The sequence below is a fragment of the Mesoplodon densirostris genome, chromosome 1, assembly GCF_025265405.1.
Source record: "Mesoplodon densirostris isolate mMesDen1 chromosome 1, mMesDen1 primary haplotype, whole genome shotgun sequence".
Classification (NCBI taxonomy): Eukaryota; Metazoa; Chordata; class Mammalia; order Artiodactyla; family Ziphiidae; genus Mesoplodon; species Mesoplodon densirostris.
Genome location: NC_082661.1, coordinates 42836045 through 42860322, shown reverse-complemented (window position 1 = coordinate 42860322; position 24278 = coordinate 42836045). Strand labels below are relative to the sequence as shown.

At 35.8% G+C, this 24278-nt stretch overlaps 1 protein-coding gene across 17 annotated transcripts in view; it reads left to right on the top strand.

Annotated features, from left to right (window-relative positions):
* Positions 1-24278, top strand: part of PCDH15 (protocadherin related 15) — a 729696-nt gene that overhangs the window by 665687 nt on the left and 39731 nt on the right. For all 17 annotated transcript variants that reach the window (XM_060118371.1, XM_060118174.1, XM_060118091.1 and 14 more), the window contains 2 exons: positions 6228-6316; positions 23174-23350. In XM_060118371.1, the coding sequence (XP_059974354.1) occupies positions 6228-6316; positions 23174-23350 (266 nt within the window). The remainder of the gene's footprint in view (positions 1-6227; positions 6317-23173; positions 23351-24278) is intronic.

Here is a 24278-nt window from a genome sequence, read left to right as displayed (position 1 = left end):
TCTCCAGACCTATATCCACGCCGGATGCCTGCAAAAACATGTACAATTATATAGCTAGTCTTACTTTAAATTGAGGATGAAAGCCCCCAAGTGAGTTCTTACGTTGTCCAGTAACCACATTGTATTTCCTGGTCCATTCATGTTCCTTCTCTCCTAGAAGAGCTTCTCTCTCACAATCCTCCAACGCTTCCTCATCCTCACCATTGCCTAATTAACTGGCATCCTATTTCACTGAAAGATAAAGTTAAAGCATTTAGAAAGATACTTCTACAACTCCTGCCACTAAATCTGCCTACTTACCAGTATTTTCACCAATATTCTATGCCTTATTTCCTGTTTGTTTAGATGAATTCTCTATGCTTTTTTTTTGGCTGCATTGGGTCTTCGTTGCTGCGCGCGGGCTTTCTCTAGTTTTGGCGAGCAGGGGCTACTCTTCACTGTGGTGCGCAGGGTTCTCATTGTGGTGGCTTCTTTTGTTGCAGAGCATGGGCTCTAGGCACGTGGGTTTCAGTAGTTGTGGCACGCAGGCTCAGTAGTTGTGTCTCGCAAGCTCTAGAGCGCGCAGGCTCAGTAGCTGTGGCGCACAGGCTTAGTTGCTCTGTAGCATGTGGGATCTTCCCGGACCAGAGCTCGAACCCTTGTCCCCTGCACTGGCAGGCGGATTTTTAACCACTGCGTCACCAGAGAAGCCCAATTCTCTATGCATTTATCTGGAGCCATTACCTCCACATGTGCAACAGATCCAATTCTGCTCACCAGCGCTAGGACACTGTTTCAGCAACTCTCCTACTTCTTTTATACATTATCAGTAACAATAGCCCCTCTTTATTTGATTATTCCCATAACTGTGCTATTTTTCCTAGCTTCAAAAATTATAAAAAAACCCTCTTGACCTACATCTCGTTCCAGCTACCACTCCATTTCTATGTTCCTCTTTCCATAAAAATTCATTGTTAGTGCCAACTCTGATTTCTCACCATCTAATCTCTCTTAAACCCTCTTGAATCAAAATTCCTCTCCCAACACTCACCCAAAATTGCTTATGTCTACATCATCAATGGCTTTCACTTATTAAATGCACTGGTAATTTCAGTCTTCATCTTATTTGAACCATCAGCAACACTTGATTGATTATTACCTTTCCTAGGCTTTCAGGCCACTATGCTTTTATTTTTCTCTTCCCTCACTGTTCATTCCTTCTCAACCTCTTTTGCTGGTTCATTTTATGCTCCTGACCTTTTAGTCAATGTTCCTTAGAGCTTGGATGTTAATTCTCTTTTCTGTCTGCACTCACTGACTCAGTAAACTCATTCAGTCCAACAACTTTAAAATATAGTCTATATATTAGAAAATGTCAAATTTATATCTTCACCCCAAAGCTCATTCCTGAACAGCAAATTCATATATCCAAGTGTACATGCAGTGTTATACTTGAATATCTATTTAAAGATCTATTTATGTTTCCTAAGCTGAACTCCTCTTCCTCATCACATCTCTCCTATCTATAATCTTCCCAGTTTCGCTTGATGACCAAATGGACTTTGAATTCCTTAGGCTAAAATTTTCTTAATTCCTTTCTCTACTCAACCACACATTTACTTCCTCAGTAAATGATGTTGTGTATATATATGTACTATAACATACATATGCTACATATGTGTGTTATCTGCACATTTTCCAAAACTTCTGTTACAATTTGGTTGAACAATCATCATAACTCACCTGTATCATTGTGCAAACTCACTAACTTGCTCTCATGCTTCCACTCTTGCCCTGCTAAAGTCTGGTTTTACTATAGCAAGTAAAGTGATATCTTAAAATGTAATCCAGGTTCTGTTATTTCTCTGCTCAGAACTTCCTAATATCACCCCAATTCTTTCAGAGAAATTCTTAGATCATTATAGAAGACTATGAGACCCTTGGTAATCTGGCCTCCAATGATCCGTTTTCAACTCTTCTCCCTCTAACTCCTTCAAACCCAATAATATTGGCCAATTTGCTGTTCCTCAAATAGCCAGAAATGCTCTCACTTTAGAGATTTTGTAATGGCTTTACCTAGAATGCTTTTTCCCCAAATGTGTTCAGAACTGGCTCTCTTATCTCTTCTAAATATTTGCAAGAATTTATTTCACAGTGAAGCCTACTCTCACCATCCTAGTTAATATTGCAACATACTGTCATTTTACATCGCTTTATTGCTTTCTTTTTTCAAAAGACTTATCATATTCATGTTTTTTCCTCAGAACATGTTATTTATTTATTTATTTGTTTGTTTGTTTATTTATTTATTTATTTAAATCCCTGATGTTATCTCAAGCACCTAGAATAATTCCTGTTACTGAGTGAGTACTAAATGCCTATGAGTTCAGTGAATGAATGGCCCCTCTCTTACAATACAGGTTAGCAGTTCTCAAAGTGTGGTCCATGAAAACCTGAGTGTACCCCAAATCATTTCAGGGCCCATGAGATCAAAACTCTTTTAATAAGGATACTAGGACATGATTTGTCTTTTTACCATGTTGCATTTGCCCTGCTGCTGCCATTGTATGCTTCATAGCCATACATAAACAGAAAAAAGGAAGCCTGTTTCAACTAAGAATGCCCTTACTAACGCAGTAAAACATGAATTTTAACCAATGTCTACTCTTGACTAAATATTTTTTCAGTATTTTCTGTAATGAAATAGGAAGTAGGTGTAAAGCACTTCTGGTGTGTATGGAAGTATCATAGTTGTCTGAGAGAAAAGCTCTATGCAAGTTGAATTAGCTGCTTTTGTCAAGGAATAGCTTTTTATTTGAAAAAATAACTTAGAGATAAAATACGGTTATTCAGACTTGAATATTTGATAGGCATTTACACAAAAATGAATAAGGTGAGACTGTCAATTCAAGGAAAACAACTGACAGTATTTGTTGTTAATGATGACATTCAAGCCTTCAAGCACAAATTAGAATATTGGGAAGCATGTATTCACTACTGTGAACTTGACAGCTTCCCATTACTCAAAGACTTTTCTGATGAGATCAGTGGTCATAATAAAGAATTTGATTTTTTATATTGTGTAATGAAATGTGTCAACATTTGAAAAATCTGCAATATTCAGTGAACCAATATTTTCCAAATGACCAATGTAAGATGTTAAAAAAAAATTCAAAGATAAAAAATCCATTCAAAGTGCAAGATAGATAAATGTATTTTAGTGTAACTGAACATGGTTTTAGATTTCACATTGAAACTCACCTTGAAGAAACTTCCACTTGAGTTTTGGTGGAGTATTGAAGAAAATATACAAAATTATCTTAGAAAAAATTAAGATACCTCTTCTTTTCAAGAAAAGTGAGATGACACCAGAGACAGTTAGGAGAGATAGTGACCAGTCCAAGCAATAAATTGTGTGGGTCTCTATTCACTGTATAATATGTTAGCTCTGTGGCTTCCGAGCACTTGAAATGTGGCTAGGTTGCATTTAGATGTACTATGTAAAACGCACACTGGACTTCAAAGACTTAACATGAAAAAAAAATGTAAAAAGTCTCCTTAAGGGGCTTCCCTGGTGGCGCAGTGGTTGAGAGTCCGCCTGCTGATGCAGGGGACACGGGTTCGTGCCCCGGTCCGGGAGGATCCCACATGCCGTGGAGCGGCTGGGCCCGTGAGCTATGGCCGCTGAGCCTGCACGTCCCGAGCCTGTGCTCCACAATGGGAGAGGCCACAACAGTGAGAGGCCTGCGTACCGCAAAAAAAAAAAACAAAAAAGTCTCCTTAATAAGTTGTTTTAGATTGATTACATGTTGGAATGATAATATATTGAGTATATTGAGTTAAATGTATTATTGAATTAACTTCACCAGTTTTTATCTTTCTATTGTGATTACCAGAAAATTGAAAATTATGTACCTGGCATGTTTTTGTGTCTCACATTATATTTCTATTGGACTGCCTATCTAAACTGTATGAGAATGAATAGAAAAAAAAGGGAGTTATAAGAGGTTTATGAGAAAGAATTAAAAGGATTTAGAAGTAATAAATATGTAAATTGATAACCTTTGTTTTTGGAATTATGTGCTGCACAAAATGTTACTTTTCTTTTCTCCTTTTGACAATACCTAGTACTTTTAATCCATTACAAAGATCAATCCCAAAAATGATAAAAATAATTTTTTGGAAAAACTTTCATTAGTAATTAAGGCATAAAGAATTAAGTGAAGCAACTTTAAAGTAGAATTTTTTAAGTGTTTAGTGTAATAAACTGATGTGTATTTCTGAAAGTATTTGCATAAAGGCTATACTAGAAAAGTAACATAAATAAAGTCTAGTAATCTTAAACATATAAATATCTTTGCTATAGATAGTATAAGAAACCAATGACTCAGGGACATATAATATTTTTGAAAGATCAAAATTTAAGCTATAATAGCTTATTGTCTTCATGTTCATAGTTAAACTATGTACCTTCTACATGAAAAATATGTCAATACTTTAAGGAGATTTTAAATTTTAAATTAACTATTTATAGGTAAATCTAAGAAAACTACTTTTGTAGTTAAATGCAGTCTGAGTTTTGTATCTTATTAGAATTAGAAATATATTATTGTTTTATTTTAAGAGTACAGAAGCATGTTTTAAAAATAATTAAGTTCAGAAAATATTTTTGATAAATTGTAGGCTTAATATGTATATATTCCAGAGGACCTTAAATCTTAATTAATTTTGTTTAACAAATTAAAAATTCCTTTTGAAGTGATTTATCCTTCTGAATAAAGAGAAAGTACTGACAGTCCTTTAAAGGCAAATGAAAGAGTTACTTATATCTGTAAGGCCAAATTTTGCTTCCAAATAGAGTCCCTAGCACTTGAATTGATTACATTCCAACAGTTTACTTATAAATCTACTTCCAAAGCTCAGAACTTATGTATACAGGGGGAAATTTTACCATTTTCTTGCACCAAATATAACTAACATTCTAGTTTTTCATTGTTCTACAATTAGTGAAAATCTAACAGCTGTGTGTAATAAATCCCTGGGTGTTTGTCTTGGTAGGCTGATTGTGTAACAGAAAACTCTAAAATTTCAGTGGTTTAAACTAACAAGTTTTATTTTTCTTTCACATGACACAACAATGAGAGCATATATGGTTGGGTGGTGTTCTTGACAGCTCTCTTGCAAATGTTTCTGTGCCCTTCTCTATGGCCTCTTTATTCAGATAGAGATTGGGAAAGAAAGGGGAGGTTCACTCATGAGGCAGATTTAAGAATATTTATTTCTTCCTTTCCACTAACTTTCCATTGGTCAAAACTCCATCATATGGTTCCATTAAACTCCAGAGGAAGTTGAGAAGTCTACTCTTGTTGAGAAAACAGTCCATGATTACTATTTGTTCCAGGCTGTTTGCTTTTGACCAGATTTTTTTTTTTTTTTACCTTTCCTGGTCCAATGTTGAAAGGAAGGGAAAAAAAGATAAGGAAGGAAGGAAGAAAAGAAAGAAGAAAGAGAGCAAAGGAAGGAAGAAAGGAAACACATTTTCACGAATCTCATATATATTTTTCTAGAGGTTTTTACCATGTATTTTTCTACTAAAAACTAAAACAGAAAACAAAACAAAAAAATAACAAAAAACCTTATATGTAATTTCTGTCTGTTTTTTAATTCAGGACCAATACAAAAAGATAAAAAGACAAACTTACAGAAAAACTGTGATAATCCCTTATTCTAATGAACTTAGATTTTTTTTGTGTGTGGAGACACAATCAAGATTCATGTACATGTTTAAGGGAAATTTAAACATTTGATCCCAGATGCCTGTAATGAGTTAGGGATACATTTTGGAACTGCCAATGTTAGCGATTTGCTCACAGGTGATAATAAGATAGACACCTGGCTTAACCTAAAAGCTGGGTTTTCCATTTTTCTGAGTGTTCTTAAATAACCCAATTAAAAAAACATACAAAACCACCTTCGTTTATGCTTTTGTAAAAGCCAAGAAAACAAACGCAAAACCAACAACAGTCGAAGTCACCTAGGGTTCTATAACTTCTAAGTAAACAACTAGTCTGTCATTCTCAACCTGCTCCAACATACCTAGTAGAGATTGTGTAGCTAGAAATACCATTTATTCCTAAATTTATAAATGGGAAACCACTATGCATAGTAGGGAAGGAAAAATGTTAATTTTTGATTATAGAAATGCTAATGAGTAAAAGCCAAATGAATTCTGTTTTTTCTTCTTTCAGGTCTCTGTGGTCAATCAGCTGGATATGCAAGTCATTGTTTCTAATGTACCTCCTACTCTAGTGGAAAAAAAGATAGAAGATCTTACAGAGTAATGGTTTTTCTTTACTTATATGTTTATTTTCATATGGCTATAGTTTTTATTGAATTAAGTCATTTTAATAATTACAATGTTCAGACTAAACATATATTTTATAATACCTTAAAAACAATTTAGCTCACTCTTTTATTGAAATAGGTAGCTTCATTTGGAATATGTGAAGATTCTAAGAGTACGTTCAAATAGGAATGAAAATTAGATGTGAGAAGATCTTATTATTCAGAATACTTTGACTGATGGGTCAACATAAACTCAAAATGCTGCATATAACAGATAAATTATAACTTAATTATTTGAGTATATGTCTTGATTTTGTGGCCCCAGATTCTTGAAAAAGTTCATTATCTCAGTAATCCAGCTAGTCTGGGGAATGCTATTTCTCAAAGTGATGTATCTAGACGGCTAAAGCTTATTCTTTTAAAAACTAAGATTGCTAACTTTAAACAACATATATTTAAATTATTCTAAAATGTATGTCATTCCCCTCTGCCTTTTGAACAGTGTACACTGTACCTGGCTGAATATGTTATTGTTGACTCAGACAAATAGTGATTATGAATTCACAGTTCTCTAATATTCTAAATGTTATCAAGGATTATTACTATTTCACTCTTAACTACCCTAACCTAGCCTGCTGTCATTTAATAATTTTATAGTTGTATTTGTTAGTTATTCCTTGTCTTCTATTGAGTTCAGGTTGACAGATGTCAATTACTGCCAATTTGTCTCTTTTGAGCAAAATATCTTACACTTCCAAGTTGCCAGAAGAAGCTTCAGATAGTCATACAGCTAACCTTTTAGTAATTATGTGTGAAATAAAATACAATAGGCACTGATTAAGGCATGAGAGACTCCTGTAATAAAAGCATATGTGCTTTGCAACCATTACTTGTTAATGTTTCACAAAATTTAACCTATGGGTGTCACATAAAATGTCCTATGAAAGAGGTGATTATCAACATTTAAGTGTAGAATAGCAATCACACAGTGCCTTGTTTACTTCTGCAAAAGTGGTTTATACATGCTTAACCTTTATTAAAATAATAGCTGATTACACCTGAAAAAAGTTAGAATTATGCCTGTCTCTTAGCTGCTTTAATGTCATCTATTGAGGCAGGCTTTTCTGATTGCCCTATCCAAAATAAATGACACTCTCCTCAACCTCTAACCCTTTGTTCTGATTTTGTTCAAAGCATTATCTAATGTTTATATTTATATCAATTTAATATAAGCTTCATAAGGATAGGAAATTACTTTTCACTACCATAATCCCAGTTATATAGTAAGCATTTGATGCATTTTACTGAATGAAAATGTTATACAAGCAAAATCATGATGCCCTTTTCATACTGAGACAAAATTTATAAAAACTGGAAAAAATGGCAATGTAAAAGTATAATTTCATAGCAATTATATGATTTATTCCTCTTACATGGATATGAAGATATGAAAGAAAAATCAGGCATCTTTCAAGTCTTGAGAGAAATATATCACTGTGAAAGGAGCTTTGACTTCATATAATATTGGTTTTGAAACATGAGCTTGGGCAAATAATTTAATCTTCACCAGACTCATTTTCACCACTTGTTGACCAAATAAAACTCCTGTCATAGAACTGTTGTGAGAACTAAATAATATAAGCCATCTAGGACAATGGAAATTGTGAACATTCAATGAATAATAGATATCCTATACAAATGAGGTTAGTGATCCAAAGTCAGTAGGGTAAGGCAGAGAGATGCCAGAGTTTTTGCATGTTCTATTAAAAGAGCATAGTTTAGTAATGGAGCTCAGATTATGGATTCAAATAAACAAGTTTGAATCCTATTATAGCTGTGTGACCTCTGAGAAAGATATTTAACACTTAGGACCACATTTTCTCATCTTGAAAACTGGAATAAGGATGTCAATCTTGTGTTGCTTTTGATAGAATTAAACATAAATTTACTAGTGCAGTAAGCACAGCAGGCACATGACAGATTCCCTTTTATAGTTTTTTTTTTCAATCTGTCTTAATTTAGAGATTCTTAAGCACAACAACTTTGGATCCCTTTTTAAAAAAAGAGGCTTTATTTTTCAGAGCACTTTTATGTTCATAGGAAAATAGAGTAGAAGATACAGAGAATACCCATATACTTCTTTCCCCCACACATATAGCTTCCCTCACTATCCACATGTTACACCAGAGTAGTGCATTTGTTATAATCAACAAACCTAGTTCGACACGTCATAATCATCCCAAATCCATAATTTGCATAAGGTTCACTCTTGGTGTTGTACGTTGTGGTTTGGACTAATGTATAAAGACATGTATCTATCACTGTAGTATCATACAGAATAGATTCACTGTTCTAAAAAATCCTCCATGCTCCACCTATTCAAAACTCCCTTCCCCACTAACCCCCAGAAATCAGTGATCTTTTTACTATCTCCATAGTTTTAGCTTTTCCAGAACATAATACCCTTGGAATCATATAGTATGTAGTCATTATGATTCCTTTTTGAAAGCTACTTTAGTAGATGGAAGATGGAAGTAGAGATAAAGACTGTTAGATCTAATCCAGCAGCACCATGAAGCCCAAAACGCTCACTCTCAGTGTATTGGGGTGGTGGGGAGGGGATGGGGAGTGCATAATGAAAACACACATATAGCCAAGGTAGACAGCAGAGTACCAGTTTATTAATTAAAAATAGGAATGGGATAGGGAGGATGGGAGGGAAATGCAAGAAGGAGGAGATATGGGGATATACGTATAAGTATAGCTGATTCACTTTGTTATAAAGCAGAAAGTAACACACCATTGTAAAGCAATTAAACTCCAATAAAGATGTTAAAAAAATATAGGAATTTATTGTTCCAGTGACCAGACTAACGAACACATTCATTTCCTGTAGACATTCTTAGATGACAAATCACATCATCATCAAAGCCATGTTCTGTATTTCCTATGAGACTTACCCTATCTTAAGAAGGGGAAACTTGAACTGCATATGATCATTACTTTTATTTTTTCCTTTAGGTAGACCCATATATGAGGCCAGATCATAATCCAAAATTTTTCTGATAAGAAAAAAATCAGTACAAATTGGGAGAGTTGATGAAAGAAAAATTTAATGACCTAATATATCCATTTCACAATGGGGAAGGTTTTTCAGAAGGGGTCAGTATCCTCTGATAGCTAAGAGCACAGTGCCTGGAAAACAGAATGCTCAAAGAGTAAATGTTAGCTGCTATACGAATGCTAATAATTACTTCCCACTCCCTTGGAACTGTCTGAAATGGCTCTACTGAACAAAATTTTTATTACTTTGTTTTTTAATGCTTATAGAATTAACCAGTGACCCTTTGTAATGAAACACATCTCTTTTTAATTATATTAATGTATTCAGCAAATTCCCCCATAATGCAAAGCTATGACCCTTACAAGTGGCCTCACATGTGTATGTTTTGAAGTATTTTAGGTTGACCTTAGCATGTATCTCTTTGTGAGCCTTGTTTTTCTCTTACAAATTCTTGAGATTGAGTAGAAATAGCTGTGAGAATAAGGTTAAGGAGATCTTATTATAACCTACAAATGATTGGCAGTAATGTCTAAAGAAGCTAAGAAATGTTTGCATTTTGTGTCTTCTTCCTTTCTCTTTCCACTTCACCATGAAGCCCAGATAAATAAAAGAGTTTTGGGATTCTAAAATTTAAATCCTTAAGAATCTATGGAAATGGCATTTTCAAAAATATAAATAAAAGAGTTTAGAAATATTGTTACAGTATGAATCAGAATTGATAACTTAGATCTTGGAGTTGATCAAATGCTTCTCTTACTTTCTAAATACAATATGAAAATTCAGTGAAATCAGGACTTTATTGATGTAGTTATTGCTTTGGTTTGGAAGAGTCTATTTCCTAGGATATTTGCATAGCATATGAAATGTGTAATTAATTTATAGCTCCTGGAATTAAGGTTCCAAACATACTTTAGAAATCTAGCCAAAATGTGTATTTCTGGGATAAGAATTATAAAGTCTCTTGGGAAGAAAACCTATGAAACAGTAAAAAATAAGTGCCAGCACTGACATTGTCTTAAATCTGCATAATAAAGACTTGGTGTTGAGGGGAAAGGTGAAGTTGAAAGGTAAATCAAACACATTATCTTTGATCATTTTTTTTTTGAAATAAACATTTTTTTAATTTTACAAATTTAATCAGCTATACATATACATACATCCCCATATCTCCTCCCTCTTGCGTCTCCCTCCCACCCTCCCTATCCCACCCCTCCAGGCGGTCACAAAGAACCGAGCTGATCTCCCTGTGCTATGCGGCTGCTTCCCACTAGCTATCTACCTTACGTTTGGTAGTGTATATATGTCCATGCCGCTCTTTCACTTTGTCACAGCTTACCCTTCCTTCTCCCCATATCCTCAAGTCCATGCTCTAGTAGGTCTGTGTCTTTATTCCTGTCTTACCCCTAGGTTCTTCATGACATTTTTTTTTCTTAAATTCCATATATATGTGTCAGCATACAGTATTTGTCTTTCTCTTTCTGACTTACTTCACTCTGTATGACAGACTCTAGGTCCATCCACCTCATTACAAATAGCTCAATTTCATTTCTTTTTATGGCTGAGTAATATTCCATTGTATATATGTGCCACATCTTCTTTACCCATTCATCCGATGATGGACACTTAGGTTGTTTCCATCTCCGGGCTATTGTAAATAGGGCTGCTATGAACATTTTGGTACATGTCTCTTTTTGAATTATGGTTTTCTCAGGGTATATGCCCAGTAGTGGGATTGCTGGGTCATATGGTAGTTCTATTTGTAGTTTTTTAAGGAACCTCCATACCGTTCTCCATAGTGGCTGTACCAATTCACATTCCCACCAGCAGTGCAAGAGTGTTCCCTTTTTTCCACACCCACTCCAGCATTTATTGTTTCTAGATTTTTTGATGATGGCCATTCTGACTGGTGTGAGATGATATCTCATTGTAGTTTTGATTTGCATTTCTCTAATGAGTAAAGATGTTGAGCATCCTTTCATGTGTTTGTTGGCAGTCTGTATATCTTCTGTGGAGAGATGTCTATTTAGGTCTTCTGCCCATTTTTGGATTGGGTTGTTTGTTTTTTTGCTATTGAGCTGCATGAGCTGCTTATAAATTTTGGAGATTAATCCTTTGTCAGTTGCTTCATTTGCAAATATTTTCTCCCATTCTGAGGGTTGTCTTTTGGTCTTGTTTATGGTTTCCTTTGCTGTGCAAAAGCTTTGAAGTTTCATTAGGTCCCATGTGTTTATTTTTGTCTTTATTTCCATTTCTCTAGGAGGTGGGTCAAAAAAGATCTTGCTGTGATTTATGTCATAGAGTGTTCTGCCTATGTTTTCCTCTAGGAGTTTGATAGTGTCTGGCCTTACATTTAGGTCTTTAATCCATTTTGAGCTTATTTTTGTGTATGGTGTTAGGGAGTGATCTAATCTCATACTTTTACATGTCCCTGTCCAGTTTTCCCAGCACCACTTATTGAAGAGACTGTCCTTTCTCCACTGTACATTCCTGCCTCCTTTATCAAAGATAAGGTGACCATATGTCCGTGGGTTTATCTCTGGGCTTTCTATCCTGTTCCATTGATCTATATTTCTGTTTTTGTGCCAGTACCATACTGTCTTGATTACTGTAGCTTTGTAGTATAGTCTGAAGTCAGGGAGCCTGATTCCTCCAGCTCCATTTTTTGTTCTCAAGATTGCTTTGGCTATTCGGGGTCTTTTGTGTTTCCATACAAATTGTGAAATTTTTTGTTCTAGTTCTGTGAAAAATGCCATTGGTAGTTTGATAGGAATTGCATTGAATCTGTAGATTGCTTTGGGTAGTAGAGTCATTTTCACAATGTTGATTCTTCCAATCCAAGAACATGGTACATCTCTCCATCTATTTGTATCATGTTTAATTTCTTTCATCAGTGTCTTATAATTTTCTGCATATAGGTCTTTTGTCTCCTTAGGTAGGTTTATTCCTAGATATTTTATTCTTTTTGTTGCAATGGTAAATGGGAGTGTTTCCTTGATTTCACTTTCAGATTTTTCATCATTAGTATATAGGAATGCCAGAGATTTCTGTGCATTAATTTTGTATCCTGCTACTTTACCAAATTCATTGATTAGCTCTAGTAGTTTTCTGGTAGCATCTTTAGGATTCTCTATGTATAGTATCATGTCATCTGCAAACAGTGACAGCTTTACTTCTTCTTTTCCCATTTGGATTCCTTTTATTTCCTTTTCTTCTCTGATTGCTGTGGCTAAAACTTCCAAAACTATGTTGAATAAGAGTGGTGAGAATTGGCAACCTTGTCTTGTTCCTGATCTTAGTGGAAATGGTTTCAGCTTTTCACCATTGAGGACGATGCTGGCTGTGGGTTTGTCATATATGGCCTTTATTATGTTGAGGAAAGTTCCCTCTATGCCTACTTTCTGCAGGGTATTTATCATAAATGGGCGTTGAATTTTGTCGAAAGCTTTCTCTGCATCTATTGAGATGATCATATGGTTTTTCTCCTTCAATTTGTTAATATGGTGTATTACGTTGATTGATTTGCGTATATTGAAGAATCCTTGCATTCCTGGAATAAACCCCACTTGATCATGGTGTATGATCCTTTTAATGTGCTGTTGGATTCTGTTTGCTAGTATTTTGTTGAGGATTTTTGCATCTATGTTCATCAGTGATATTGGCCTGTAGTTTTCTTTCTTTGTGACATCCTTGTCTGGTTTTGGTATCAAGGTGATGGTGGCCTCATAGAATGAGTTTGGGAGTGTTCCTCCCTCTGCTATATTTTGGAAGAGTTTCAGAAGGATAGGTGTTAGCTCTTCTCTAAATGCTTGATAGAATTCCCCTGTGAAGCCATCTGGTCCTGGGCTTTTGTTTGTTGGAAGATTTTTTATCACAGTTTCAATTTCAGTGCTTGTGATTGGTCTGTTCATATTTTCTATTTCTTCCTGATTCAGTCTTGGCAGGTTGTGCATTTCTAAGAATTTGTCCATTTCTTCCAGGTTGTCCATTTTATTGGCATAGAGTTGCTTATAGTAATCTCTCATGATCTTCTGTATTTCTGCAGTGTCAGTTGTTACTTCTCCTTTTTCATTTCTAATTCTATTGATTTGAGTCTTCTCCCTTTTTTTCTTGATGAGTCTGGCTAATGGTTTATCAATTTTGTTTATCTTCTCAAAGAACCAGCTTTTAGTTTTATTGATCTTTGCTATCGTTTCCTTCATTTCTTTTTCATTTATTTCTGATCTGATTTTTATGATTTTTTTCCTTCTGCTAACTTTGGGATGTTTTTGTTCTTCTTTCTCTAATTGCTTTATGTGCAAGGTTAGGTTGTTTATTCGAGATGTTTCCTGTTTGTTAAGGTGGGATTGTATTGCCATAAACTTCCCTCTTAGAACTGCTTTTGCTGCATCCCATAGGTTTTGGGTCGTCGTGTCTCCATTGTCATTTGTTTCTAGGTATTTTTTAATTTCCTCTTTGATTTCTTCAGTGATCACTTCGTTATTAAGTAGTGTATTGTTTAGCCTCCATGTGTTTGTATGTTTTACAGCTCTTTTCCTGTAATTGATATCTAGTCTCATAGCATTGTGGTCGGAAAAGATACTTAATACAATTTAAATTTTCTTAAATTTACCAAGGCTTGATTTGTGACCCAAGATATGATCTATCCTGGAGAATGTTCCATGAGCACTTGAGAAAAATGTGTATTCTGTTGTTTTTGGATGGAATGTCCTATAAATATCAATTAAGTCCATCTTGTTTAATGTATCATTTAAAGCTTGTGTTTCCTTATTTATTTTCATTTTGGATGACCTGTCCATTGGTGAAAGTGGGGTGTTAAAGTCCCCTACTATGATTGTGTTACTGTCGATTTCTCCTTTTATGGCTGTTAATATTTCCCTTATGTATTGAGGTGCTCCTATGTTTGGTGCATAAATATTTACAATTGTTATATCTTCTTCTTGGATTGATCCCTTGATCATTATGTAGTGTCCTTCTTTGTCTCTTCTAGTAGTCTTTATTTTAAAGTCTATTTTGTCTGATATGAGAATTGCTACTCCAGCTTTCTTTTGGTTTCCATTTGCATGGAATATCTTTTTCCATCCCCTTACTTTCAGTCTGTATGTATCTCTAGGTCTGAAGTGGGTCTCTTGTAGACAGCATATATATGGGTCTTGTTTTTGTATCCATTCAGCCAGTCTGTGTCTTTTGGTGGGAGCATTTAATCCATTTACATTTAAGGTAATTATTGATATGTATGTTCCTATTCCCATTTTCTTAATTGTTTTGGGTTCGTTATTGTAGTTCTTTTCCTTCTGTTGTGTTTCTTGCCTAGAGAAGTTCCTTTAGCATTTGTTGTAAAGCTGGTTTGGTGGTGCTGAACTCTCTCAGCTTTTGCTTGTCTGTAAAGGTTTTAATTTGTCCATCAAATCTGAATGAGATCCTTGCTGGGTAGAGTAATCTTGGTTGCAGGTTTTTCTCCTTCATCACTTTAAGTATGTCCTGCCACTCCCTTCTGGCTTGTAGAGTTTCTGCTGAGAGATCAGCTGTTATCCTGATGGGGATTCCCTTGTGTGTTATTTGTTGTTTTTGCCTTGCTGCTTTTAATATGATTTCTTTGTGTTTAATTTTTGACAGTTTGATTAATATGTGTCTTGGTGTATTTCTCCTTGGATTTATTCTGTATGGGACTCTCTGTGCCTCCTGGACTTGATTAACTATTTCCTTTCCCATATTAGGGAAGTTTTCAACTATAATCTCTTCAAATATTTTCTCAGTCCCTTTCTTTTTCTCTTCTTCTTCTGGAACCCCTATAATTCGAATGTTGGTGCGTTTAATGTTGTCCCAGAGGTCTCTGAGACTGTCCTCTGTTCTTTTCATTCTTTTTTCTTTATTTTGCTCTGCAGTAGTTATTTCCACTATTTTATCTTCCACCTCACTTATCCGTTCTTCTGCCTCAGTTATTCTGCTATTGATCCCATCTAGAGTATTTTTTATTTCATTTATTGTGTTTTTAATCGATGCTTGATTCATCTTTAGTTCTTCTAGGTCCTTGTTAACTGTTTCTTGCATTTTGTCTATTCTATTTCCAAGATTTTGGATCATCTTTACCATCATTATTCTGAATTCTTTTTCAGGTCGACTGCCTATTACCTCTTCATTTGTTAGGTCTGGTGGGTTTTTATCTTGCTCCTTCTCCTGCTGTGTGTTTTTCTGTCTTCTCATTTTGCTTATGTTACTGTGTTTGGGGTTTCCTTTTTGCAGGCTGCAGGTTCGTAGTTCCTGTTGTTTTTGGTGTCTATCCCCAGTGGCTAAGGTTGGTTTAGTGGGTTGTGTAGGCTTCTTGGTGGAGGGGAGTACTGCCTGTGTTCTGGTGGATGAGGCTGGATCTTGTCTTTCTGGTGGGCAGGTCCACGTCTGGTGGTGTGTTTTGGGGTGTCTGCGGACTTTTTATGATTTTAGGCCACCTCTCTGCTAATGCGTGGCGTTGTGTTCCTGTCTTGCTAGTTGTTTGGCATAGGGTGTCCAGCACTGTAGCTTGCTGGTCGTTGAGTGAAGCTGGGTGCTGGTGTTGAGATGGAGATCTCTGGAAGATTTTCGCCGTTTGATATTATGTGGAGCTGGGAGGTCTCTTGTGGACCAGTGTCCTGAAGTTGGCTCTCCCACCTCAGAGGCACAGCACTGACTCCTGGCTCCTCAATTTGGGATGATTTGTTGTCTATTCATGTATTCCACAGATGCAGGGTACATCAAGTTGATTGTGGAGCTTTAATCCGCTGCTTCTGAGGCTGCTGGGAGAGGTTTCCCTTTCTCTTCTTTGTTCTCACAGCTCCTGGGTCTCAGCTTTGGATTTGGCCCCGCCTCTGCGTGTAGGTCGCCGGAGGGCATCTGTTTTTCGCTCACACAGGACAGGGTTAAAGGAGCAGCCTCTTCGGGGGCTCTGGCTCACTCAGGCCCGGCGGGAGGGAGGGGCACGGAGTACGGGGCAAGTCTGCAGCGGCAGAGGTCGGCGTGACGTTGCACCAGCCCGAGGCGCGCCGTGCGTTCTCTCAGGGAAGCCGCCCCTGGATCCCGGGACCCCGGCAGTGGCAGGCTGCACAGGTTCCCGGAAGGGCGGTGTGGACAGTGACCTGCGCTCGCACACAGGCTTCTTGGCGGCGGCAGCAGCAGCCCCAGCGTCCCACGCCCGTCTCTGGGCTCCGCGCTTTCAGCCGCGACTCGCGCCCGTCTCTGGAGCTCCTTTACGCGGCGCTCTTAATCCCCTCTCCTCATGCACCAGGAAACCAAGAGGGAAGAAAAAGTCTTCTGCCTCTTCGGCAGCTCCAGAGTTTTCCCGGACTCCCTCCCGGCTAGCTGTGGCACATTAGCCCCCTTCAGGCTGAGTTCTCGCCGCCAGCCCCAGTCCTCTCCCTGCGCTCTGACCGAAGCCTGAGCCTCAGCTCCAGCGCCGCCCGCCCCAGCCGGGGAGCAGGGAAGCCTCTCGGGCTGGTGAGTGCCGCTCGGCACCGCTCCTCTGTGCGGGAATCTCTCCGCTTTGCCCTACCCAGGTATGTGGGGAGTTTCTTGCCTTTTGGGAGGTCTGGGGTCTTCTGCCAGCGTTCAGTAGGTGTTCTGTAGGAGTTGTTCCACGTGTAGCTGTATTTCTGGTGTATCTGTGGGGAGGAAGGTGATCTCCGCGTCTTACTCTTCCGCCATCTTACCCGGAAGTCCTTTGATCATTTTTACCTACCCTTTAGAGTTGAGGAGCTCAGGGCACTTTCCATAAAGGGATATATTAATAGTTTAGTAAGTATAAATTTAAAAATAATATTTTTATTTTTAATAGTGTTATTTAAATTTTGTTATTTCATTAAATTAATTCTTTTTATTATAATATTTAAATGTTAACAATAATTAGTAATTTATATAGCAAAATCCTTTTGCAAATAAAACTATTTCCAAAAAGAGGTAGTAGGCTGGATTTAGCCTGAGGGCTCTAAGTTAGCAACTCCTCATTTAGAGCATTATACTTTGTAGAGAGAAAAAGCTACAATGCATATCTATTATATTCAAACTCCTATAGGAAAACACATTGGGGAGAATCTTGTGTGAAATTCCCAAGTGATATATATTTTTTTCCTAGAAAGGCTGTTCCTTTTGAATTCAGAGGACCTAGGCTCAAGCCCTGGCCCACCAGTGACTAGGAGGTCTTGGGCCAGGAAATTAAACTTTTTGATTCCTAATATCCATATCCTGAAGCTGGCAATTTAGTCATTAAAAAAAGGGTAGGGCTTCCCTGGTGGCGTAGTGGTTGAGAGTCTGCCTGCCGATGAAAGGGACTCGGGTTTGTAAGATCCCACATGCCACGGAGCAGCTGGGCCCGTGAGCCATGGCCGCTGAGCCTGCGCTTCCGGAGCCTGTGCTCCACAACGGGAGAGGCCACGGCAGTAAGAGGCCCGCGTACTGCAAAAAAAAAAAAAAAAAAAAAATGTAGTTCCTGGTTGTAAGCACTGTAGATTTAACAGTGAACTAAAGCAAAGTCCCTGTTCCCATGATACTTACATTCTGTTGGGGGAAAACAGCAAATAAGTATAAGAATAATAAATTAATTTATAATGTGATGTTAAGTAGTGATAACTATGATAAAGACAAATAAAAGTAACAATATAAAAACATGGAAGAGAAGTACTATTTCATATAGGATGATTGAGGAAAACCTTTCTAATAAGGTGAAAGCTGAGCAGAAACCTGAGAGAAGTGAGGGAGAAAGTCATGGGTCTGTGGTGATGTGGGGAGGGTTAGGGGTAGAGGGAGTTATCCCAGAAAGATGACACCACAGATATGAAAATCAAGATTAAGAGGCATACTGGTCATACCAAGATATAGATGTCAAGGTAGGGAATGAGTTATATAGGATCTCATAGGCCACTTGAAGGATTTAACATTTTACTCTGCGTAAGATAGAAAATCCTTATAACTGTCCAATATAGTAGCCACTAGTTCCATGTGGCTATTAAGTGCTTGAAAAGTGACAGGTCCAAATGAGAGGTGCTGTAAGTGTAAAATACACACCAGATTTCAAAGACTTAGTACAAAAAAGAAAGTAAAATATCTCCTTAATATTTTTATATGGATTTTTATATGGGAGTTTATTCCTTTCAAAATGCTTCTTTCCTTCATATTCTTTTATGTTTTATGGTCCAGAAGTTTTGTCAAATAGAATGGCTTATTATCTTTTATAATTAGTCCCAATCCATGGTACAAGGTAAAAATAGCATTTTCTTGTGCAGCCACTCAATTCAGATACCTGATCAGCAATGGCCAGTGCCTCTATTCTCTTAATCATATTTATACTTCTCCTAACTTTCTCCAACTTCTACACAATTTCCCTTTCTGTGCTGCTGTTTTTTTAACTTGAGAAATAAATTCAACCACATGTTTATATAAGAAAATTCCGTTTGTATCAGCAGTAATACAAATGATATTTTAGATACTTTCACTTATGTCTAAGTTGTAATGGAGGCTACGTTTAATTTTATTTTTAATGTTTGACATGATTCAAGGAGAATTTAAGGCAGCTTGTAATGATTCGTACAATGAAACAAGGTAAAATACGTTTAACATGAGTCAGAAAAATATGGCAAACAGAATAGAAAGACATTACGAAGGAGTCAAAGTGAGACTAGTAACAAAGATGCTACAACGTCCTGCAGAGTCACTGGAAGGTAGGAAACAAAAACTTGGTTTTCATCATTTTAAGGCCAAAGTAAAAAAAGCAAGCAAACAAACAGAAGAAGAAAAAGAATCAGTCAAAAGATTCAAAAAACCAAACCACTTCTGGTGGAAAGGCAGAACTATTTCTGAGTGAAATGCCAGATTGGAGGAAAATGTTTTTATCCTGTGGGACATCATGGAGAGGATATCTCCTAATGTCATGAACAGAATGTTCTATGGAAACTGGAACATTGCTGAGGATATGGTCTGGGTAGAGTCTCTACCAGTCTGTATTAACAGAGGAAATAAGTTTACAATATTAGGAAAGCCTGTACTGTGCTGCATATCTCTCCAGCCATCTGCAGTGCCTGTTGATTCTTTTAGCCAGGCTTTTGAAAAAATATTGGCAAGTACCTGGAGTGCAGCTTCTTATGCTGCAAGGTAAATAAAAAGCATTTGTTTCAACAAAAGGCTAAGTAGGGTTTACAATCATGAAATGTGAGGAGTTTCTACAACCACCACAACAAATAGCTAATATTTGTGGCACACGTTTTATTTGTTGGGTTTTGTGCATTTAATGGGTGCCATCTAATTAACTTCTCACAGAGACCTTTGAGGTAGATATGATTACTTTCCCCATTGTACAGAAGAGTTCCCTAAAACTCTGAGAGGCTGAGAAATTTCCACAGAGACACAGGAAGCCAGTGGTGGAAATTTAATTAGAATCTACATCTATGGGCCAGCGGCAGGCTGAGTTCCTAACCACTCCCTCTTTACAATGCTTCTTAGAAGGCAAACCTCACTAAAAACCCATCCCATTTTTTTCTTGAGAGTGAGCTGCTCTAGCACACAAGGCCAGAAACTCTCATCAAATGGTAATTTTAGCTTGGCTCATTCACACAAATAGGTAATTGAGACGATGGCTGATGTAATAATTTTAGTGTAAAAATATAAAAGTTAAATCAGCCATAAGCAAATACTTGTTTTAGTTATAAAACTATTTCAGTAAAGCCTCTACACATTTTTTTTATAAAGCAATTTCTGGTTAAAACTAATTGAAAATGTACATATAGGTAACTGGATAAGTGATGTTGTAAGTTAAAATTTAGAGGAATCAACCAAAAATAACTTGGATTGGTAATAAATTAGTTAATGAGCCAGTTGTTTATTTGTACCCTTAGTTTGTGATGTAAAAAAAAGCATTTTGGGACTTCCCTGGTGGCGCAGTAGTTAAACATCCACCTGCCAATGCAGGGGACACAGGTTCGAGCCCTGGTCTGGGAAGATCCCACATGTCGTGGAGCAACTAAGTCTGGGTGCCACAACTACTGAAGTCCGCGTGCCTAGAGAAAGCCCACGCGCAGCAACAAAGACCCAACGCAGCCAAAGATCAATAAATAAATACATTTATTTAAAAAAAACCCTTAGAATCCTTAATCAAAATGCTATCGTTTAAAAAAAAAGTGTCTTGTGTTTGCATAAAAAAAAGTTTTAGTTAAATATGCCTTTCAACATTTATCATAAGAAAGCTATTTAGATTACTAATTTTAGTTTAACTTAGAAACTAGTTTAAATTTTACTTAATTAGTTATCATGTGGTAGGACAGTAAAACATTCTACATACATATATTTATATATAAACATATGTATACGTATAATGAAATATGTTAATTATATTAACATATTTCCTCAGTTTAGAGTTTTTGAAACTTTGTCTAAAGATCACATAATAATATATTATTAAATATTATCAGTATGTTACAGATCTTTTAAACTGAAGTAGAACAATAAACCCAAATGAAAATTTAATTTTTATTTAATATTGTAATTATTATACCAATTCATTTGCACTGTATTTGCTTTTTAGAAGATCAGACAGTTCTTTGTTTTGAGAAATTTTGCCATAATTAAATACTATACTGCCATATATTTGATTATACTACTTATATTTTCAATTGACATATTGCTTCTAAGAATTTAGATACAGGACACTATTAACATTATATAAACATTATCACAGACATCTCCCTTGATACAGTGTATGTTGTGACACAGATATTACAGATTGATAAACAATATTATACACCCCTCTCGTGTGCACGCTCTATGTATGTTTGTATGTATACAAATATATATATTATAAATTATAGAAATTCTTTTATTAATTAAAGTGTTTAAACAAATATTGTAATACCATAAATTGACAGTGACCTAGTAGCATGCAAATACTTTAGGCTGGTAGACTGGAGAGACATGTTTGCTCTTGATGTAATTATCAATACATGTTGTAAATCTGCATGACATTTGATTCCAAAATGTATGTGTGAATTGGCTTTGTATATTAATAAATTAAAGTGAAATAAACATAAGGGCAATTTAAACATTGGCATTAGTTTATATGAACCAATTCAAAGTAAGTAGCTAGAGAGTTATATTTTTTTAAAATATGAGGTAAAAAAAATTTTTGGAAACAACCATGTACCTATGTACATATGAAGATCAAGGGCTAAAACTACATTCTTAATGAATATCATGTATATATGTAATGTATATATATGTATACATGTAATGTAATGTATATACATATATATTGTAATGGAGACAGAGATAGACATTGTAGAAATGCTTAGGTATATAGACATAGATGAGAAGTGGACAGATTAATTTTTACAAAATGTGTTCATATTTTAAAAGAATTAAATTTAGTTTTATACGCATCTATCAGAAAAAAGTAAAAAAGGAATTCAAATATGAACACATTCTGCTTTATCATAACAGATATCTCATTCCAAAATATCTCTAAATGTTTAAGGAAAAGAAAAATGTTGATGAGAGAGAAGGAAAAGAATGAGTAGTACTTCAGTAAGAGAAACTTCAACTATGCTCCTCTATATCAATTTAAAAGTAAACAAGAAAACACTTCATTTACATTGTCGTGTCCCCTGGTGTGCACACCATAGACTTGTGCTCAGTGGTACAGCCATTTCCTCCGAAGGTTCGTTCCTGTTTGTTCTTTAAACAAAGGCAAGCCAAGCACATACCAGACTCTGAAGGCAATATATATATTTTTTTTAATAGAGCAGAAAGCAGGTCAGTTTTGGCATCTGAAGTAAAAGTTATTTCCTGTTGTATCAAAGGTCTTTAGAATATATTACTCCTCCCTCCCCCCAAATTCCACACAGCTTGAACTCCAAAAGGAACATTGAATCTATAGATAAATTTTAAAATATTTGCCATGTATAGTTATTAAAATTAATTCATTTACATATAATTGTCTATAAATATTTAATAATATGCATTCTAATGTTAATCTTCAAGGATTAATAATATAAAGTTTTTAATAAGGAAAAGAACATTAAGGAAACTGCCATTTGTAGCAGTACAGATAACAAATACTTATTTGGCAATAATTTGTACTTTTAATTAAAATCAAGCTATCTAATCAGAAACAAATTGTACCTTACAGAAAATTATCTATGGGTTATCATTATTTCTTTCTTTTCTATTGAACATTACTGATTCTATACTAAATGATGTACCTTTTAGTTGTTTGTATTCTCCTAAATAGCTTCTGAGATTTGCATGCAATATTTTTATCTTAACCTGGTAAACCTGACAAAGCAAAATATCTCTACATTCTCACTGCTAATGCTCTAAGGGTATTTACACTCTTAGGAAAAAAGGTATCCTACTGTTGCACCTGGACATATCACAAAATCTGGTGGAAGGTGTAATTTATAACACCAACCATATGAACTCAAGAGTTCTAAGACCCCATGGCTCCCATAAAGCATAGACAGTTTTATTTGTACAACATAGTTGGCATTTCTCATGAGGTATGTGAAAGCTCAAATGGTATCATAAATTTTAAAAGTCTAGACTTAAATAGGACATGGTTGATGACCTCTTTCTACCTTATTCAGCTTCTAGCATCATTGGGAGTTAAACACTCTAAATATATAGAGAACTTTTTTCAAGAGTTCATATTCAGTAAACATTAACAAAAACCAGGCTGTCATCCTTTTTCATTTACTAAATGTCATTTCAGGTTGAAGGTGATTTTTTTCCTCAGCGAGCCTGTCAGAATGTCATGTTTGTGCTTTGTTTGATTTACAGGATTTTGGATCGCTATGTTCAGGAGCAAATTCCTGGTGCCAAGGTTGTGGTAGAGTCCATTGGAGCTCGCCGGCATGGCGATGCCTTTTCTCTAGAAGATTACACGAAGTGTGACTTGACTGTCTATGCAATCGACCCCCAAACCAACAGAGCCATCGACAGAAATGAGCTTTTTAAGTGAGTATTTTTATCGTCTGTAACAGCTTTATGGTTACAGTATCACCCATAGATAATCCTGATTTAAGGCTATAAGTAAATAGTTTAAAACCCATCAAATTTTTCTTGAAAGTGAAGAGTAATCAAAACAAAAGAAAAAAATCTAAGAAACAATACCTAGGGTGCTCACGCCTAGAATTTTTAAGTCTAAGTATGAGATAAAGTGACTTCGGAGGATAGGTTCTCCTTGAGATGTCTGAGGATCCATTATGCTTAAGAACAAGCAGTTCAACGAGATCACCTTGCTTCGGCTTCCACTCTTGCTCCAAGACCCTGCTCTTTGAGAGGAAAGCACAGATCCCTTCTTAAAGTGGCAAATTGCCTGCAATGATGTCAGTAGGCTTGAATTTTAAGAACAAGTTTAGCTTTCTTCAAGGTCTTATTGAATAGGCAAAAATTAACATCTGATTTTTCCCTTGACTTGGGGGTAGAGAGCAGAGGGGATAATCACTTCCACCTAAGTCCATGTGACATTTCATCCAGGTATGAATTTGAATATTTGAGTTTTAAATCCTAAAAATAAGGAATATACAAAATCTTAAACAAAACCCTGCTACATATTCTCCTTTGGAAATTATTCTAGAACAGCTTTAGTTGTTGTTGTTAGTTTCTGCTTTACTCTAGTGACATCTGGCGTCCAAAAGATTATTGGCATGTAATTCTTACCTAAAAACATGTTTTGTAGTAAAAATACATATTGATATATAATGATATGTATATATTCTAAATATTCAGAGATGTGTGTATATATATACACATAATCTCCAAAATCCATTATTTCAGAATTTAGTTTTTCTTTGTCTCTCTATATAATAAACATCATGCAAATAGATATATGCATATACAAATTTACATGCATATATCCATATATGAGTGCATGTTTTTATTT